The sequence below is a fragment of the Oryzias latipes genome, chromosome 3, assembly GCF_002234675.1.
Source record: "Oryzias latipes chromosome 3, ASM223467v1".
Taxonomy (NCBI): domain Eukaryota; kingdom Metazoa; phylum Chordata; class Actinopteri; order Beloniformes; family Adrianichthyidae; genus Oryzias; species Oryzias latipes.
The window spans coordinates 18,965,195-18,984,006 of NC_019861.2; the positions used below are offsets into that span (position 1 = coordinate 18,965,195).

At 37.8% G+C, this 18,812-nt stretch overlaps 2 protein-coding genes across 4 annotated transcripts; one reads left to right on the plus strand and one right to left on the minus strand.

Moving 5' to 3' along the window:
* The first annotated feature begins 1,414 nt into the window (after window positions 1–1,414).
* Window positions 1,415–9,183, plus strand: LOC101165381 (caprin-1). 3 transcript variants are annotated; one of them, XM_011489509.3, is made up of 17 exons: window positions 1,415–1,601; window positions 3,675–3,809; window positions 3,933–3,995; window positions 4,118–4,204; window positions 4,429–4,670; window positions 4,766–4,848; window positions 5,521–5,679; window positions 5,774–5,826; window positions 5,915–5,998; window positions 6,104–6,265; window positions 6,551–6,659; window positions 6,730–6,791; window positions 6,985–7,116; window positions 7,405–7,564; window positions 8,093–8,281; window positions 8,373–8,482; window positions 8,566–9,183. In XM_011489509.3, exons 2-17 carry the CDS (start codon window positions 3,675–3,677, stop codon window positions 8,650–8,652), a joined length of 1,917 nt encoding a protein of 638 aa, XP_011487811.1. In that variant the 5' UTR covers window positions 1,415–1,601; the 3' UTR covers window positions 8,653–9,183. The 3 variants fall into 3 exon arrangements, with proteins under 3 accessions (XP_011487811.1, XP_011487814.1, XP_020569380.1); XM_020713721.2 differs by lacking the exon at window positions 1,415–1,601 and adding an exon at window positions 1,754–2,573; XM_011489512.3 differs by lacking the exon at window positions 6,985–7,116.
* Window positions 9,184–9,473: 290 nt separating this feature from the next.
* Window positions 9,474–17,722, minus strand: LOC101163155 (nucleobindin-2). The gene is made up of 13 exons (XM_004067019.3): window positions 17,590–17,722; window positions 17,107–17,253; window positions 15,919–16,026; window positions 15,634–15,766; window positions 15,384–15,487; window positions 14,337–14,522; window positions 14,079–14,169; window positions 13,927–13,985; window positions 13,757–13,849; window positions 12,677–12,766; window positions 12,409–12,579; window positions 11,300–11,360; window positions 9,474–11,205 (listed from the first exon to the last, which is right to left on the minus strand). The coding sequence occupies exons 1-13, from the start codon at window positions 17,611–17,613 to the stop codon at window positions 10,985–10,987; spliced, it is 1,488 nt and encodes a 495-aa protein (XP_004067067.1). The 5' UTR covers window positions 17,614–17,722; the 3' UTR covers window positions 9,474–10,984.
* Between the last annotated feature and the right edge of the window lie 1,090 nt (window positions 17,723–18,812).

The following is an 18,812-nucleotide window of genomic DNA, read 5'->3' on the forward strand; positions in this document are numbered from 1 at the left end:
GTTTCTTTTTGTTGTTGTTTTTTGCTGGGGGTGGGAGAGGTGGCTCGTCTGGACAGGACTACAAGTTGTGCAGGGCCAAAGTGTTTGTGGGTCTCTGAAGGTTTTTCAGCCAAAAAATCATCTGCACATACTTAATCCAGTCAGATGTGCAGCAGGAGAGGAGTACTGAAGGATATTTGGATGTGGATCAGCAGCCCACATCAGAGAGAGCTGCGCAGGTTAGGGGACGGACAAGAATCATATAGAAAGCATGGAGTCCTGACAGTATTAAACAAATTAAGTCCTGAATTTTTATTTTTAACTAAATAAATTAACAACAGGCTTTGGAAAAAGTTAACTGAACTGACTTGGCTAACTTCTGACACATTTTAATACCTAACAATTTAGCTGTAAATAGTGTTTTAACAACAATGTTATGGTATACTGTTCTGAAGCATGCACTTAAAATTATGTCTGTTTTATTGTATTAAATCTCATTTCAAATATTTTTATTCTGATATTTCTGCTCCTACACATTAGCCCATATCTATTGCTTTTCTTCTTATTGCAAGAAATAATTTTGTAAAATCTTTATGAATGCAGAGAAGACTAGGTTCCAGTGGTTGAGACACACGCACCATCTACTGGTTATTTAGGGAAAGTACATCTAAACCCAAATGTAAAATCTGAGCCTGTTTTCCTGTTAGGCTTTGTAGATCCAGAAACTTAAAACATTTTGAGTTGTGATATGTCTTGTCCTACAGATACATGTTTGTTCATTTGTTGCTGTGGCCTTAATGTAGTTTTTTTTCCTTGCATTATATGATGGCATTTTTAAAGTGCAAAAAGGATTCCGATAGTCTGATCGTTTTTGTTGTGTGGTTTTTTTTTTCCAAATACAATGGCTGTGTAAAGTCAAATAATTAATTTCTTCTTTATCTAATAAATTCTATATTATTAATGGCCAGAATAAACCAATTTTTTTATCACACCAAATTCCTCTTCTAATTTCTACAAAACAGTTGCCACCATCGAATATGGAATTCTAGTTTACCAGTTACTTTAATGGAAAAACAAGTATATATAACAAAAAACTCGTTTTACATTGTATTTATGGGGCAGTAACATTGGAAGTTAGGGGATTGAAGAAACAAGTAATGTGTATGGAATGATTTGGCAACAATTATTTAATAAATCATCTGACTGTACTGCGATTATGTATTTTTTTGCTTTTTTCCCCCAAAAACATTTGACACGAAAAGAATTACGTCCGATCTGTTTTAGATCACAAACTTCATGTGAAAACATAAAAAACAAAAAGGAAAACAAGGGTTTGAAGCTTTTAAATTATTCCTGAAATGACCTGCAGGTGGCAGCACTCAGGCATAGGTGCTTCTGCACTGCCACAATTTTTTTTCCCATCGAGAAAGAGATTAGCACAATCTCCTTTTAACTGTAATGTGTTAGCTGAGCAACAGCTAGGCAAACGTTGGCCGGTTTGAGCCTGAGCATCCTCCTAGAAAAGCACCACTTATAGTAAAAGATACTAAGTGTTCTGAGCACTGCAGAGCTAACGTGAACCCTAACAGAGAAGAATCTCTTTGAAGACAAAGAGTATAAAGGTATGTCATGCTTGCAACAACAGCCGAAAAATCGTTTGATTTGAATTTGAGTAAAAACTCTTTTGTCATTTGAAAAGAGAGGCGACTGCACAAAAACGAGTTGTCGTCCTGTCCCACTCCCAGCCGTTATTTTGCGTCGTTAAAATCTTGGCGTCCCCGAGCTGCAAAAATAATCCGTTATTTGTTAGATTTTTCTTGTGTTATATATTTCTTACTGAACATCCGGTGAACTTGGGGTATTCTGCGCTTGTCGCTGGAGACATGCTATCAGCTAACAATGGGGCATGAAGATTAGGAGCACGGCGCTAAGAATAAACTGATTTGGTTTAACTAGTTAATGTTACAATTCACTAGTCAATTGCTAACTTATTTAGGGGGTTAACACACAGTCTTGGCAATTATCGGCAAGGTTAGCCGGTTGTTGAACGAGCTAGGCGAAGGATTTCAACTTTGTACAAAAGGCCAACATTTTAATTTAGTTTTACGGTCAGTTTTACTGTGATTTTTTTTTAAATGTATTTCCAAATAAACAAGTAGAAACTCGAGGGTTTTATTTGTAAATATCTAGCTGCTTTTTGCTCCAACAGACGTGTAGGTAGGTAGCCGATGTGGAAACGTTAGTTTTCGGCCTGGTGATGTGCTGGCTTTGCTTTTTGTCGGAGCTTTGCTATCCTTTTGTTAAGAACAGACTTGAAGTTGAAAGGCTTCGCCGTTTGTGTTAACGGTTACCACGAACTCTTCACAAAACGATGAGGAAACTTCCAGATCAGTCATGTTATGGATTCACTTTGGACGGTAGCAGTCCACCAGAAGATGTAGTGAGTTGCAGCATTTAGTATCAACAGAGAGGGATGACGAATCTGTAAATAGGTTTGAGTTCAGAGAGAAAATGTAATATTTCACAGATTTGTGTTTGCGATAGACGTTATTGCTTCAGAAATCAATAATGAGGAGGCAGCACTGCTAAAGAAGGTAATTTGTTTAAAATCTTACACCGCTTAGCTTAAATGATCTGTTTGCAAATGTTAAATGGTAGAGAAACTGCCTTTATATATGAGATGAGTGCAGTTAAGTTGCAGAACATCAATGAGTAAAAAATGCAAGTTTTCATTTGCTAAATAACACGCAGGTCCAAATGTCCTGATGCTAGTTTAAGAAAAAGATTGTTATTTCATTGTGTAATTTGTGGGGCTGTAATGATTCATTTGAACGAAGATTCATGTCATAATTTGTGGTTGATGATACAGTTCATAGTCGATTTTGGTTCATTTTTAACGCTCCGATTCACTGACATAAAATCCATTCAGAACTTCTTTAGCCAAAACTTCAAGAGATAAATATCTTGAGATGATTACATCAAGAGATAAATTCACATTTTAGTTTCATAAAGTTGTGGTTTTTCCACATCAAAATAATACAAACAGAACATTATTATTAGAACATGATACCACATTGTTTGGTCACATGCCTGTCCACACATTGGACTGGATTGACGTTGTTTTTTTTTTTTTTTTTTGCTCCCATCACGTGTTCCAAGGCCTGCCCTCTCCTGCATCTGGCCAAGTGGTCCGCTGTAAAAGCAGTCCTTTTTATGTAAAATAAACCTACAGTGCCTCAATCCTAAAGCTATTTCCCAAGATTGAAACAGTCAATTAATTGAATTTTGAAACGATTATGTAATGGTATAGTCAATTCTATTAACAACTTTCCCCACAGATTGATCTGGGTGGATCATAGGAAAAGAAATCGATTCATCCATTAAGTTGATTAATTATTGCACCCCCTACTAATTGGTTGAAAATGTTCATGTTACAAAAACTCTTACATGGTACCAACATTCAAGCTAAATTGTGGACCCACATTTAGAGATGATTTGCTATGTGTACCAGTTGTGTGCAGTTTATAAAGATGAGAGGTTTAATCTTAAGGATGTGGGTGCACTTTGTTGTATTCACTAGTGGAGTTGGCGTCTTAGGCCTCTGCTGGGAACCAAATTTGTTGGTTGGCTTTTTCATTGACTCGGGCACCACACTGTCCATTACCTAATGTGTCTAATGCATTTTCCCTTCTAAGATGCCTTCAGTAACAGTTGGCAACAATGCTGCCCAGTCTGCTGTTCTGGACCTGGGAGGTGGAAATAACTCGGAGGCTATGAAGCAAATTCTGACCATTGTTGACAAGAAGGTCCGCAACATGGAAAAGAAAAAGGTGAGCTTTCTTTTTAATGTACTATTTTTGGGGATGTTTAGATTCTGTTAAGTCTAAGTTAAAATATGAAAGTCTGCTTCTATTGTATTTCTTTCTAAATGTGTTTTTGTGGTTGTTTTACAGTCCAAACTGGATGACTATCAGGCAAAAAAGAACAAGGGAGAAAGACTGAATCAGGATCAGCTCGTGAGAAAATGATTCTTTTGTGATTAGCTCTATTTGCCACAAAGTTATTCTAGGAATTGTTGCAGTGATCTGTGTCAACGAGTTTTTGGTTTTGCTTCAAATGTTGTAATCCGTTCCTTCAGGAGGCCTTGTCGAAGTATCAAGAGATCTCCAACAACCTTGACTTTGCTCGAGAACTGCAGAAGAGCTTCTTGAGTTTGGGTCAAGAGGTGAGTGAAATCAGTGCTGTCAAGCATGTGAACAAGGCTTTTCTTATTTATTTTTTTGCAGAGGGTTTACTAGTTTTGTTTAAAGTAACAACAGATACAACACTTCAATATTTTTTTTAATGGATTCAGAAAAGCAAATGCAAACCTTGTTTTATTTTATTTTACATTGGTATTAACTGATTAAAGTCGTGAAAATGATTGAAGATTTTTGTCTGAATCTTTAGGTCCAAAAAGCTGTAAAGAAATCTGCGCGTCGTGAGCAGTTGCAGCGGGATGAGTTGGAGCAGCGGCGGTTGAAAACGGTGTTGGAAATCCAGTATTTGTTGGACCAGTTGGGGGACGATGCTGTGAGACAGGATCTCAAAAAACCAGACACCTCTGGATCTGCTCTGCTCACTGACGCAGACCTCACTTCACTCGATGAGTTTTACAAATTGGTTGGACCCGAAAGAAACTATGATGTCAGGTAAATTTTTTTGTTCTTCCTTTCTATTGCTCAGAAAGAGTTTTTTAATTTAAAAAAGAGCAACATCATATCCTGTTTTTAATTGTCATTTTCAGGTTGACAGAGCAGTATGAAGAGGCTATGCTACATCTGTGGGATTTGCTTGAGGGCAAAGATAAGGCTGTGGCCGGAACTACATGTTAGTGTTTTTGTCAAATTATACCTCATTTACTGTGGTCATGTGACAAAAACATACATTTTTAAACACACTTGTAAATTGCACTAAAGATAAAAAAAAATTTCAGACTTTTGAAAAGATGTTACTATGAAGTTCAACTCTTATTTGCATATCATTATATTTTTATCTTTTGTAAGCGTTCTCAGTGCTCTTTTCTCTGTGATTATGCTGTTTTTAGGCAAAATCAAAGTCATTTATTGGGTCATAGTTTCTGCAGAGCAGCAGTAGTTTATTAGAAAATCACCTCTGAGTTGTGGGCGGGACGGTTGGCGCAGAGCAAAGCCCCGTTGTTGCCAATAGCTCGGAGCAGGGAGCTTGTGGTCCGCTCGATGTATTTTCTACATAAAAAAAAGCTCATTATTTTTCATCTGCTTCTGATTCACAATTTAAAACAATTTAAATATGTCCACTATCTTCAGAAAAAGACCACAAGTACATGTCAAAAACACGATTTTCATCAGAGAGGGTCTTTAATTATTCAATGTCACTGAGAGTACTGGTAACTTTATTGTTAGGCTAGGTACTAGCTACTAAAGAAGCTCATGTTTATTAGTAAAGTGGTTCTCTCATGCTGATTGGAGAGCTGCAGCAATGTCTCACAACGTCTTTTTTGCTCATTTTTTCTCACTTTAGATAAATCGTTGAAGGACATTCTGGACAAAGTGTTGTCGAGTGGCTACTTTGATAGAGCCCAAACTCATCAGAATGGGGCGTGTGGTGAGGAAGAGACACCAGAGGAGCAGACTGAAGTGGCTGACTCTGCAGCGGTGGGGGAGCAGCCTTTGCAACCTGGTATGCAACAGTGCAGTGACGGATAGAGAGAGAATTATTTGACATGGAAAGAAAATCAGCTTCAAATGAGGTATTTTTTTTCCCTTCATTCTAGAAGGAGTAACAAGCGAAAGCTACGCAGAACCAGTTCAAGTGGAAACCACAGAGGTGATCATTTATCACATATCTTCTGCACAGTGACAAACTCGGTAATTTGCTGATCACATCTTTATCTTCCTCTTTTTTTTGGTCTTAGTTTGTTAATAGACAGTTCATTCCAGAAACTACATACACCAGCACAGAGAAAGACCAAGTGGGGGAGTGGACCGTGGAGGCTCAGGTCAATTCACTAGTACATCACTACAGTCTTTAGCGCTTTCAAACACATTCCTCGTCACTTGCATTTCAGCCTTTTCTAAAGTATGTCTTTGGATGCGTTCAGCAGATGGTGAACTCCCTCCAGCATCAGCCCCCCGCACAGCTGGCTGCGGAGCCAACAGCTGCTGTGAACCAAGGCCCGCCCTCTCCTGCATCTGACCAAGTGGTCAGAAAGCAGGCGGTGCAAGACCTCATGGCCCAGATGCAAGGGACATATAATTTCATGCAAGTGAGGAGGTTCTGCATGTGCTGTTACAGTTTTCTCTTAGCAAAAAAAAAAAAAAATCAGAGCAAGGGTGGAAAAACAACAAGGTTATTCAGTAAAAAAAATAAATGTCTAGATCTAGCTATACTTTTCAATCTGTTTTCAGAAAGGTCATTAAAAGCCAAACCACATCAAATGCGGTTTGAGAAAATATGAATATCTGCAAATATTCTGATTTTTAAGCTCTTGGTTGACACATTCTTCTAAGTCCAATTCCATGATGCACCCCCACATGTTTGGTTTTGACAGGACTCCATGTTGGAATTTGACGGCCAGGCTTTGGACCCGGCCATTGTGTCGGCTCAGCCGATGAAGCTCGTGCAGACAGTTGATCTGCAGCAGTTGAGCGGCCCTTTGAGTAAGGGATTTGTTCTCGATCTGGTGATGACTGTCAGAATGTGTCCTATAAATGTATTCTATTTTTTCAGTCCGTTCAGAGTCGAGACTTTCTCAAACAAGTACCGTGTCTGGACCACGGGAGTCCTCACCGGTAAGTGGAGGATAAGGGCTTGTTTGTCTTGAATCTCCCCCAAGTGAAAACAGAACAAAATGTCAAACCCTAGTTATGCATAGACTAAATTTACTCAATTCTTGTCTTTCGGTGAGATGCCGACCTACCTGCTTGACGTCCTAACTTAGCTTTGCTCATTACCTTCCGAATTCCCTCTTTCCCCCCTACCCAGGCCTCTTTGTCTCTTCCATCTGAACCGTCTCCTGCCTCATGTTCCCTGTCTCCTGCCTTCCCACCTGTCTCCAAACCCACCCTCACCGGAGGCACCAATGTCAATGCAGCACCTTTTCAATCAGTGCAAGCGGTAGGCTTTGAGTCCACGAGCGAGTTTTAATCATTTTAATTTGAAGCTGTTTGACTTGAGGCTTGTGCAAGCTAAGGTTAATTAGGTGTTAGTCAAGTCGGTAGAATTTTTTGAAGGTCAGTTTTTGTGTCTCGGTCACCAAAACCAGGGTTTTCAGTGCTTAACTACGTTAGCTGAAAATGCTACTTTCCCAGATTTCCCCAACTTTTCTTTTCTTTTTACTACATTGAACATGATATTGTTTGACACAGAGCCCAGTGCCCTTATGCTATTCTCTCCCTGTTTTAGGTCTTTAATATGAATGCACCAGTCCCTCCAGCCTCTGAAGGAGTGGAAGACCCTCTGAAGCAGTCCAGCCAGTTTGCTGGTGGCTATCGAGCGGGCTTTCACAGCCAGACGGAGAACGCTTCAGAGCAGCCGGATTTACCAAAGGAAAGGCTACAGTCAGGTCAGTGTTCACTTAAAAACCACATGCATTATTGTCCCATGAAAGCTACAGTGGCTGCAAATTGATGGGGAGGAGTTGCTGGGTTTTGGCTCTCTAAATTTAACCACTGACCTATTTTCCCCACAATTAACCTGTCAAACCAGGATTTAGTCATTTTTATTAAACATTTTTTAGGCAACCATATTTGTTTAATGTCATGCAAGTTTTTATACTGTTGTCTGTAATTCTAGTGCACATTTGACCAAGCATGAATGAATGAATTGAGGCATTAATATCTCTGCAATAGATTTTAGACTCTATTCAACAATTTTCCATAACTAGAACCAAGACATAATATTATGTTTATATTTTAAAGCCAGGATAAAGTAGGAAATATTTAGTGTTTGGACTTTGCCCATAAGTGGCCGGGATAGGCTCCGGCAGCCCTGTGACCCGGAAAAGGATAAACGGAAGAAGATGAATGAATGACTTACCTGGATAAATATGGACCAGAAGGTCACAGACTTCTTTCCTGCCCTCTGCCTTCAGTTGTCGGTGGATTCTCACCCCAGGACCAAGTCATATCCTCACAGGGAGGCCATGAAGACTCCTCTGCAGGTGGAGGCTTTGGCCAGTCTAGCCAGTCTTTTTACAACAGCAGAGCTGCACCCAGAGGTGGACCCAGGAATGCCCGAGGCATGATGAATGGATTTCGGGGCTCCTCAAATGCTTTTAAAGGTACAAGCGTCACTTTACATCAGAACCTGTGGTCACGCTGGCCCGTTCTGAGCTGAAGATGAAGCTTTAATTCATGTCCTCTGTCCATCAGGGGGATTTGAAGGCTATCGTCCTCCTTTCTCAAACACTCCTCCCAGCAGCAGTTATGGCCCAGCCCAGTTTAACACAAATCGGGACTATTCCAGTAGCAGCTACCAGCGGGTAAAACTCTGCGCACCGTAATTACACCACATATACAGCGTTTTATAGGACGCCTAATTGTCTGAAATTGTTCATTTTTAAAGGAGGGATATCAACAAGGCTACAAACGGGGAGTGACCCAAGGACCTCGGGGGGTGTCTCGAGGCAATACCCAAGCGATGCGCTCCTAAAGATTTCCACAGAGACCGCCAAGTTGCGCCACGTTAAGCATTCAGGATTTTTCGAATGTGTTTGCCCCTCCTACCTTTTTTTCTGTTTTGTTTTTTAAACCAAACTGTTTATTTCCAGTCGACAAACTTTCTTGTTCCCCCTCCACAGTTGGCCTATCAGTCAGCCTGCTTCTGTCTGTCTAGCTCCTCTACATGTTCTAACACAAAAGTGCTGAAGTTCCCCCACATGTAAGATTCTCAGCAAGTACGTGTGATGTAAAACTACAAGTAGATATTCCTGTAAACTTGAAAGATGTCATTAATTTATTTTTTTGTACAAAATAAATGCAAAAAAATACCCTGCCACTGTTAATCTGATCCCATGAGAATGGTTTGCTCCCAGCCTGTGCTATCAGACACTTGGGGTTTTTCATTTCCACAAAGGCATTTTAGGTTTTTTTGACTCATTTATCTGTTTTGTCATCACCTATTTGTACATTGTCATTGGTTGAGACTGTTTCAATAAAGTTGTATCCTAAAATTCTGTGTAAATATATTGCCTTCACTTTTTACTTATCATTTCAATGAACTTTGGCAGAGAAGTTGCCATTTTTTTATTTTTTATAAATGAATGACAAGTTAACTGCATAGAGATGCTACCTTGAACTGTCCTTTCAACCTCATTAAGATTTTGGTGAAAAGGTTACAATTTAGCTTACCAATGTGGAAAATAACAGGATTAGAGTTCCATATCCTATTTACATTTACAGTAAAGGAGTTTTTCAAACGCTACAACTGTATGCTGTCAATTTCAAATTGGTTTGCAAATAAGAGGCGACATAAAAGGTAAAAGATTTTTATTGTCTTGAACTTGAGTGTAAAGTTGTGAAATGACTTAGCCAGCAGTTAACAAAAATTGAGCTGTAATTTCTGTACAAATGAAAAGGCTGTGCTGTTCAGAAACGGCTCGTAAACAAAAAACATGACGGCAAAGAGAAAAAAAAGTGTTTTGTAAAAAGCAATACAGACCGTAGTACCATTGGTTCTATTTAAAAAAATGTCTCCACAAATTAAGAGATCTTGTAGTAACTGGGAAATGAGCCACAAACACCCGTTTCTCATGATTGCAACAAGAACAAGCATGCAACTTGGACAGCATAACAAGCAGCCAGCGATCTGGAGGGAAAACAGCTTTTTGTTCCTCCAGACTCTTGAGAACAACATACAACCGCAAAACATGGATCTGGTCTGGATGCATCAACAAAAACAGTTTATACCAAAGGACACACCAGCTAACTATCTGAACACCTTAAAATTTTACATACATTGAACAAATTGAAGATTGGAGACATTTATCAAACCATAAATAAATATGGTACATATACATTTGTGTACAAATGCCTAAATTTCAAATGCATTCTTTCTGACATCCATCCATAACTCAAGTGACAAAGTGTTTGCTTTCATTTATTTCCAGCACAGTTTACACATTAAATTTGGTGGAATTGGCAGTTACTGAGACCTGTTTCTACAAAGCTTTGATTCACTTTTTATACTCGATCACTCAAAGAAAAATGCTGCCATGCACTTTACAACTAAGGAGGTATTTTTAAAATGCTTCTATACTGTTTGAAAGTGGTTGGAAAAAAGAATTCGGACTCCACATAAACCATTGTGAGTAAACATTTGACCAAGTGTGCAGAAAAAAAAAACAATCAGCCTTAATCAAATAGGTTTCATTCAAAACCTACATAAAATTTGAAAATGCTAAATATCCCCATAGTGCACAGTTTGCTCTTTTAAACCTTTATTACAATAGAAAATGTTCAAAATGTACCTCATAATGTCTTGAGTGTATTACTGCATCATAAAACATTTTCCACCATAATGTTCGTATTTACTTTTTCAAAAGACTTTTAGGAAAAAACTTATATCAGACAATAAAAGTAAGGCTAGTATAAAAATTGACTTTTTGTTTTTTAGCTTTTACAGCTCAACAGTCTTTCAGATTAAAACGCTATTCTTGTTTTTGTCTTACAGCCAGTTTTATTGACACTCATTAATGGTTAAACTTTGCTGACATTTCTTTCAAACTTTCTATTCTGGTTTTAGGATACATGCTTAAAATCTTTTAACCTTAAATTGTAAGGCCCTTTTGTAATCCAAGGATTAGCGGTAATGAGGAGAAAAGCTTCCTTATGTGCCTCACTTTTTCATGTCAAGTGTATTGAACTCTCTAACATGGAGCATGCTGGGTAGTCTTCACTGCTTAAGAGGCCCATGCTCAGTGGGAGTGTTTCACTTTTACCAGTTAAGGTGCCACTAAGGTTTTGGTGAGTTTTTCGCAGTAGTTTTAAGGCTGGTGAGGATGTTCTTGTCCGACTTCTGGTTGAACTGCTGGTATTTCCTGATGAGTCTGCTGGGGGATGTTCTGTTGATGTTCCTCATGTTGTACGAGGTGTTCTTGGGGTGAAGCTGGAGGCAGCTGGTCTTGATGTCCTGGAAGCTGAGCCTCTTGTTCAACATGCAACTGGTTGTCAGCGGCTTGCACGTGTGAGATATCATTTCCTTCAACTGTAACAAGGAGTCCATTTTGAGTTATCAAGACATTCAGTGCTTTAAAACAGCTGACAAAAAGGACACACCAAACTGTGAAGTAACTACTCACCGTGCACCTCCGGCAGACCGTCTACCTTCTGCGACTTGAGACGTTCCATATGCTCAACAGCCTGCAACCAGTGAAACTTTCATACATTTGGAAAGAGCTCATTGTATTCAAATAAACCAGAATCACTAGATGCATGAAAAAAATTACATTTTTAAGAAGATATTCCAAAAATGTAAACATTTTTAATTAAACTAAGCTCTTAATTGGTCATTCATTGTCCCATATTTTAGCCTTTCACATTTGCTCAGCTAACATGAGTACTTACACACATGAAATACAACAAATTCTATTTTTTATCACATCTGGTTTCAACAGGTAAAGACCCACTCCAATGAAAATTGTGTTTTTGGTGTTTTTAACATGTTCTTGGAGCAATTTTCTGATGATAAGGGACATATATTAAGAAAATTAAGATTAAAACTGCGTTTCTGAGTATTTCTTTATTGTGACTCAGGAGCAGCAGTAAAAATTGAAAAAGCTTAGAATTGTTACGTACAAACAACAATTGGCAGACTACAAGCTCCCTGCTCCGCTCCACTGATGCATTCACTTGCAGACAAATACTGTAGATCCATTTACGTCTTTGCCTTGTTTAAACTGGCATTTGACTCAAAACTGTATGGCTGGATAGCTCCAATATACCGTAACTTGCAAATGCTGTTGCTCCGTAATGTTAGCTTGGGGTTGGGAGGGGTCGTAAGCTAGCGGGAGAGAGTGTAAACAATGGGATGATGGGAAATGTGCACAGGCTTACTTCCACACCAACAGACCAGCCCACAACTCAGAGGCACATTTTTAATGAACTACTGCCGCTCTGCAGAAACTATATCCCACAAAACGACAGTTTATTATTTTTTTATTATGCCTAAAAACGACATAATCGTAATTAACACACACCATTGGGAACACTTTTACAAAAGGTCAAATGATGATTGGAGAACTTCAACATGTGAAGTCATTTTATTTTAAAACGTCTTTTAAAAGGCTTTTGTTCAGGATGTTTTCCTACTCTCTTTGATTTATATTCTGCCAGCTCCATTTGTCCCAACTAATATATTATTCATCTGCTGTAACAGAGCTTTTTCCTGCTGCACTGTAGCACTCCTTACCTGCTGAAGTTCTATTTTTTGTGCATTGAGCTGTTCCTGCTGTCTCTCCAGCTCAGTTCTCTGCTTCTGAAGGTCAACAGCCCTCTGATTGAGGTCCTGCTCTTGCTGAGCGAGATGCTCTTCAAATTCCCTCATCTCTGCATCTGTGTAAGCCTGATTTTGCTCCAGAGTCTTGGGAACAAAGTAATTTGAGCATCAGTGACCACTAGAATCATAAGAGAACATCTTTAGGATTTAGGGTTTGAGAGCCTTTTATATGGTTTCTCACCTCCCAGCTATCTGGCTCCAGGAATTCCTTTTTCTTTGTAGCAACAAGGAACTCATCCATAGAAACCAACCTGTCTTTATTAGTATCGACCTGCAACAAAAGAAAAACAGCACGGTTGTTAATATATCAAGATCCTCAAGTATCACTAATACTCGAGTATTCTACATAAAACAAGCACAATGACTGTGCGTGGATGTCAAAAATCCAGACCTGTGTATGGTCTGGATTATACAGACAGATACATGTAGAAAATATTTTTACTTTTTGTTTTTCCACATTTTCTACATATAATTATTTTTTAGATATACACTTGCAACACTGATTTTCAGCATTTTACGTTGGGAAATGCTGATTTTTCTAATTTTTATCCTTTCATTTTGTCCGCTTCCTTTCTTTCCGTCTCACATGTTACATTGATGTGCAGTACCATGACAACCCTTCCACATCTCAAAAACTGCTTTTTCATTCTTCTTTCCAGCCTGAAAACACTAGGAAGATGACAAGAACATTTTTTTCCAGTAAACAGCAGATTTTTCTGTAAAGTGACTCTCTTTAAAATATTTTGATTTGAAATGGTTAATTCCAAGCAATCAAAGCAAGAATCATGCACAAAACAGTCCAATCAGCATTCATACATTCGAACAAAGACGTATCAAACTTAGGATAATTAGACATTAAATCAAAGATTGCTTGAAAGGGAGTGGAAGGAAGCGAACTTATATAATCCCACCCCTGTTTTACCGGAACCATTTTTATTACATGATTTATCATTTATCAAATATACAACTACAAGTGTTGTAAATGAAAAAGAAAACTTAAAAGGTTAAAATCCAAGAATGTTTATTCTAAAACACTGAAGCTCTAACAGGTGACTGGCTACTAAGCATCTGTGCCATCACTTTCTCTTTTTTAGTTACATTGTCATTACTGATTTGATTTATTTGTTTGATGTTATGTAAAAGGCGAAAAATTAAAGAATAACGTTGGTTTCAATTACAATTTACATGTTTAACACCTCTGACCTAAAAAAAAACATTCAACAGGATGACAGCTGTGAAAATGTGTCCTGACTACTTGTACCTCATTCATAACATGCTCTCTCATTCGTAGCCGCTCTTCCTCCATTTCCACCATGTCATCCTCTTCATTGGTGGGATCATAAATCTTCTCCAGCTAAAAATCACAGAAAATATCAGCCAGCGCAAAGTCATCCAACATGCTCTAACAGATTTCTGAGACTGTGGCTTTACCTCTTTGGTGAACAACGCTTCCAGCTCCTGTTCATCAAAGAAACCATCTCCATTTGTATCTGAGTTTTAAAGAAGTGCTTCATTAATGAAAAATACCACTCCCCAAATTATGCAGGGCTAAATGAAAACCAAGAGACCGCTGAAGAATTTACCATGAAGATTGAAGAAGGTTTTTGGATCAAAATCTTCTGGGTCCAAACCATCTGCCTCCTCCCACACTTCCTTAAGTTGATTCTCACTACCCTGCAGCAAGAAATGATGCGTTCATTTGAGTTCATATTAAAGTAAGAGTTATTAGAGTTAATAAAATTAAAAAAAAAACATGTCTGTAAAAGGTTAATAAACGGAAAATGCAATAAGTCTTGCATTGGTGCAGAAAACAAACTATAAACAGTCTCTGAATCACTTACAGGATGGTTCACTTTGGGGTGATCAGCATGTTTCTTCCTCATCTCCTCATAGTGTTCCTCCTCTTTCTTCCGCTCTTCGTCATTGAGAGTTTTCAGATGTTCCCGTCTGTCATGCTCTTTCATCATCTCATATCTCTTAAACTCCTCGTGTCTTTCCTTGTCATAGTTCTCCAGATCCTTTGTGGCCTAGACGCAGGTTCAAATAATTGCAGGGGTGAACACGTGATTAGATGAAGTAACTAAACCGCAAAAGCCAGCATGTGTTACAATTTTTGTCTCTTCAACACTTCACCACAACTAACTTATTGTTTACTGCTGTTTCAAACAGTATTTACTGACATTTAGGTATGATTTGTGTTGAACCTGTGTTCCAAGTCTTACTTTGTGATTAAAACAACAACAACTTATAAACAATCAACAAAGAAAACGAAATGAAACAGAATTAGGACTGGGAGACTTTAGAAGATTGGACCTAGACAAAGAACAAGGATTTTGGATTGATTTATTGATGCCAAATAATAAGTTAGTGACCAGACTTTAAATTTCATGAGCAAAAAAGTATTTGTCTATGAGACAAAAATAAAATGTCTTTTGCCTAATCCATTAAAATGTGAAGAGATGTTGGGCTAGACTGAAAAGTTTAGAAACCAAGACAGGCATTTTAAGAAAAAAAAATAGTGTTTATCATACTAATTCTATGACAGACATAAAAAAAGCTGAAGAAAGATTTAGCTAACATGGGGTCATTAATAAACCTGCTCAATGACAATGCACTACCTGATTTACAAAAGAAGATCATTTTTATTAGCAACTTTATGCTTTTTAAAACCATTTTTGCTTGTAGTGCAGAAATAAAAGTCTGGGCCAATTGGGAAAATTCCAACTTCCTTTGCTCAATTTTGGCTTTGGTAGTTCTTAGCTCCATGTTGCCTTTAGTATGAGATGCTCAGTGTGTAAGTGGAAAGATTTTTCAATTTGTGTCGCAGGAACAGCTGTAACACTTCATATTAAATCCATACTGTGAAGGAAGTAACAATAAGGCTTTACCGATTTAATTAGCCGATCCAGGTCTTCCACCTCAAACGTATGTGGATTCATGTGGTTTAGATATTCAAACTGCTTCAGAAGAGCCTGGTGGTCCACTGCTATGTCTTCTCAAACAGAACATGTTGGCAGAGTTAAAAAAAAGTAAAATTAGAAAATATTTCCTAAACCACGATTTAAACAATTTTATTTGTAGTGGACTGTGCCGCAATTTACAGAAAAAAAAACAAACACTTGAAGCAGCAAAGCCTACCGTTCCCGCCCTCTATGTCTTGCTTGGCTTTAATCAGGGTGCGCAGGCGGTTGACCTCTTGCCTTTTCAACTCGTCTAGTTTTGTTCTCACATGGTGGCTGACAAAATCAAGTTCTTTAGCCAGCTTACCCTGCTACAATACAAACAAATGATGGAAAAGTTGTGTTTTAATTGGCTGGTGAGGTGAGCTTGAGCAAAAAAAGAATGAATTAATCATAGCAAAAATCTATGAAAAGTTGCTTCATTGTATGTCACTAATGTTCAAAAATTAAACAACAATCTTACCTTGATGTCTTCCATGTCTGTATTGTGGAGCTTTTCTCGAAAATGCTGATCTTTCTCAAGAAAATCAATAACCTCTCTGAGGTAGCGATCATAGTGGAGTCCAGTATCCTATAAAAATAACCCATTAAAAATGTTTGGATGCATTATTACAATCCTCGGTTTAAAACCAAATGTATGCAACACCATTAAACCAAATTGTGGTGACTCGTTGCATCCCTACTACATACCAGTACGTGTATGTAGAAATGTTTTTTGCTAAATTTAAGGAGTTATTTTTTATCATTTTATTACTTTACACCAGGTTTAGTGTAAGCCTCTGAAAGGTTCTTTGTCCTTGTTACTAAGCAAGTAACAATAACCAAATGTTCGCCTCTTATGTTATTTTTTTAGGATAAATGACTCATTTCGGGTCCAGAAATGAGACAGTTGTATGTGTGTATTTGAAAAATGAATACCATGTAGAACTGTTGTACCAACAAATTGCATGAATTTGTGCAGTAGTTAATGAATTCTTACATTTTGATAAAAAAAATAAAAAAAAATCCCTATGCAATGTGACTGCCTGAAATAAATAAGCAGCAATAGCCTGCATACTGTGTTAAATAACTGAAACTTATCCTGTGGAAAGCATTTTGAGATCATCTCCTAAAAAAATGTAGGCATTGACTAACGCATTGAATAATATAAAGATAAAATATGAGTACTTTTTACAGAGACAACCTAGATGAATGTACACTTTCTTTTGCATTCTTTTATGCAGTTGCAGTATTTTCACAACCTGCTTCACTATACATTTGTGCCTAAACTGTAGCAAAGACACAAACATCTCCAAAACAACACTGAGACACTAGCAGTTCCTTATCAGTGTGGTGTGCGGCTGTGTGAGCTCCATGTCAGCTCTTAATCTATTTCATGTGGTAATAACAAACCTGTGGCTGTCATGTGGTAACAAACCAGTTCATGTGTAAACTTTAAAGAGATCATGGACAAAAAAGGCATTGCCGGCACTAGTTATGACAATCTAAACGAAAAAGCCATGACATTTTAAAAGGACATGGTATTTGTGGGGGAATTCTTTACATTTTCATACTGGTTGTCAAAAGAAAATAAAAAACATTTATAAAAAACTGACAACTTTTCTCTTATATCTGGTGAGATCTCAGGTTGTTGGCCATGACATTTTCTTACCACATTCGCTGGCGGTTCTTCTGGTTGTTGCTCTGGCTCTTTGACTTTCGTCTTGTCGATGCTGATCGGAACTGCATCTAAACACGACTGCAGCATGATCAGCAGGAGAGCGCAGCTGCTGAGAAGAGCTCGACTCCAGCACATCATCTGCACGTGAACACAAATCCAAAACAGTCGCTTAAGAGCGAAGGTCAGCGTAAATAAAATTAGCGAGGTGCTCGGCTGCCCTGAATGTGTCGTCTAGACAGCTCTCCAACCCTATCATGAGGTGCTACCTATTAATAACCAGCGTAGGGTTTTGAGGCTAGCCTTAGCTGAACCACTGACAGTCAGAACTGGCTAAATAAGTTACAAGAAATTAAGGAACGAAGTAAACGTGTAACGGTAACACAGACATTGGGATACAAACCCGTTATCTTACTCTAAACACTACATAAAGTCCTTCGCTAAGGTTAAACGTTGTTGTGTTGTTTGAATACTCACTTTTACGTGATTTCTAAAGCCCATTTGCCGGATTTCCTCCCTTTGCTCTCAGCTGGGGCTGCTAGGTCGTAATTCAGCATGTAAGGCAGAACGCGAGTCACCGCCGACCTAATTGGCCAGCACAACGGTAATAGCACGTTAGGTTGCAGTGTACAGTACGTGGCGAGATGACGTAAGAGAGGTGGGCGGGACTTTGAGAAAGAACAGGAAAATAAGGGAACACGTATGCAAAAAATAAACATGAACTATTTTAATAACTTATCTGTTGATAAAAGTGTTTTTAAAATTGTAATTTAATAATAGTTGCACTAATGTTTCAACAGCTTCTTTCAGTTAAAAACTACACGATGAAAGGATGAAATTCGTTAACACCCTTTAAAGTGCTGATTTTATTTAGCATTTTAAATAAAAAAAAATTGTAAGAAAATCTTAAATTATTTTAGATAAAAATGCATTCTTTACATTTACAGAAAATACAAATTAAAGTTTTCAGGTTAACATTTTTAAATATTTTGAAATGTAAACCCAAACATGGCAATATTTTCTGTCTAATTGCTAGTTGCGCTGGTTTTTATGATGTTTAAAAAAATCCTGAATATTAAAAGTTCTATAAAAAGCCTTTCTAAACCTGCTAAATTCTGTTGAGGTCACAGGGTTGCTGGAGCCTATCCCACCTGTTGTGCAAAGGCTGTAGACACCCTGGGTGGGCAGTCTGTCGCAGGGCCCTAGTCACATTCCACCACTGAGTTATTAAGAAATAAAAAAAAAAAGTAATTTAAGAAATGATATTCAATTTACCATCTTTAACACTATAGTTTGTGTTTTTTATATCATTAAAAGTCTATTTGTATCCTAAAAAAGACATTTTTTAAATATGTAAATCAAGAAAGAGGAGCTTGATTTTTAATAGTTAATTATTTATGAATAGATAAGTTGTTACATAATATTTAATAAGAAGTCTGTAGTGTTCTGACTATTTCTGACAAATTCATTTAGGCTGTAAAAAGCGTATGACAAAATTATTTCAAAAGAATCTCAAATCTTTTTTGAAAGCAGAAGGTGTTGTAAAAATTAGTAGGGATAACGGATTTACAAAAATATGCCTCACCTTTAGATGAAATACAACTGTTCACATTTTTAACAACCTAAAAGATCATATGGCCTTTGTGTGGACATGTGAAAAGCATGTTCTCAATGAAAAGCTCTAGTGGTAAAAACTCCAC

Bases quoted from the DNA above. Each gene is read 5' to 3' on its own strand.
- LOC101165381 (XM_011489509.3), top strand. From the start codon at position 3,675: ATGCCTTCAGTAACAGTTGGCAACAATGCTGCCCAGTCTGCTGTTCTG. The intron at 3,996-4,117 runs GTGAGAAAATGA...CCGTTCCTTCAG, and splicing joins GACTGAATCAGGATCAGCTC to GAGGCCTTGTCGAAGTATCA. The intron at 4,205-4,428 runs GTGAGTGAAATC...CTGAATCTTTAG, and splicing joins TCTTGAGTTTGGGTCAAGAG to GTCCAAAAAGCTGTAAAGAA.
- LOC101163155 (XM_004067019.3), bottom strand. From the start codon at position 17,613: ATGGGCTTTAGAAATCACGTAAAA. The intron at 16,027-17,106 runs GTAAGAAAATGT...TTATTTTTATAG, and splicing joins AAGAACCGCCAGCGAATGTG to GATACTGGACTCCACTATGA. The intron at 12,580-12,676 runs GTGAGAAACCAT...TTTGTTCCCAAG, and splicing joins TGGAGCCAGATAGCTGGGAG to ACTCTGGAGCAAAATCAGGC.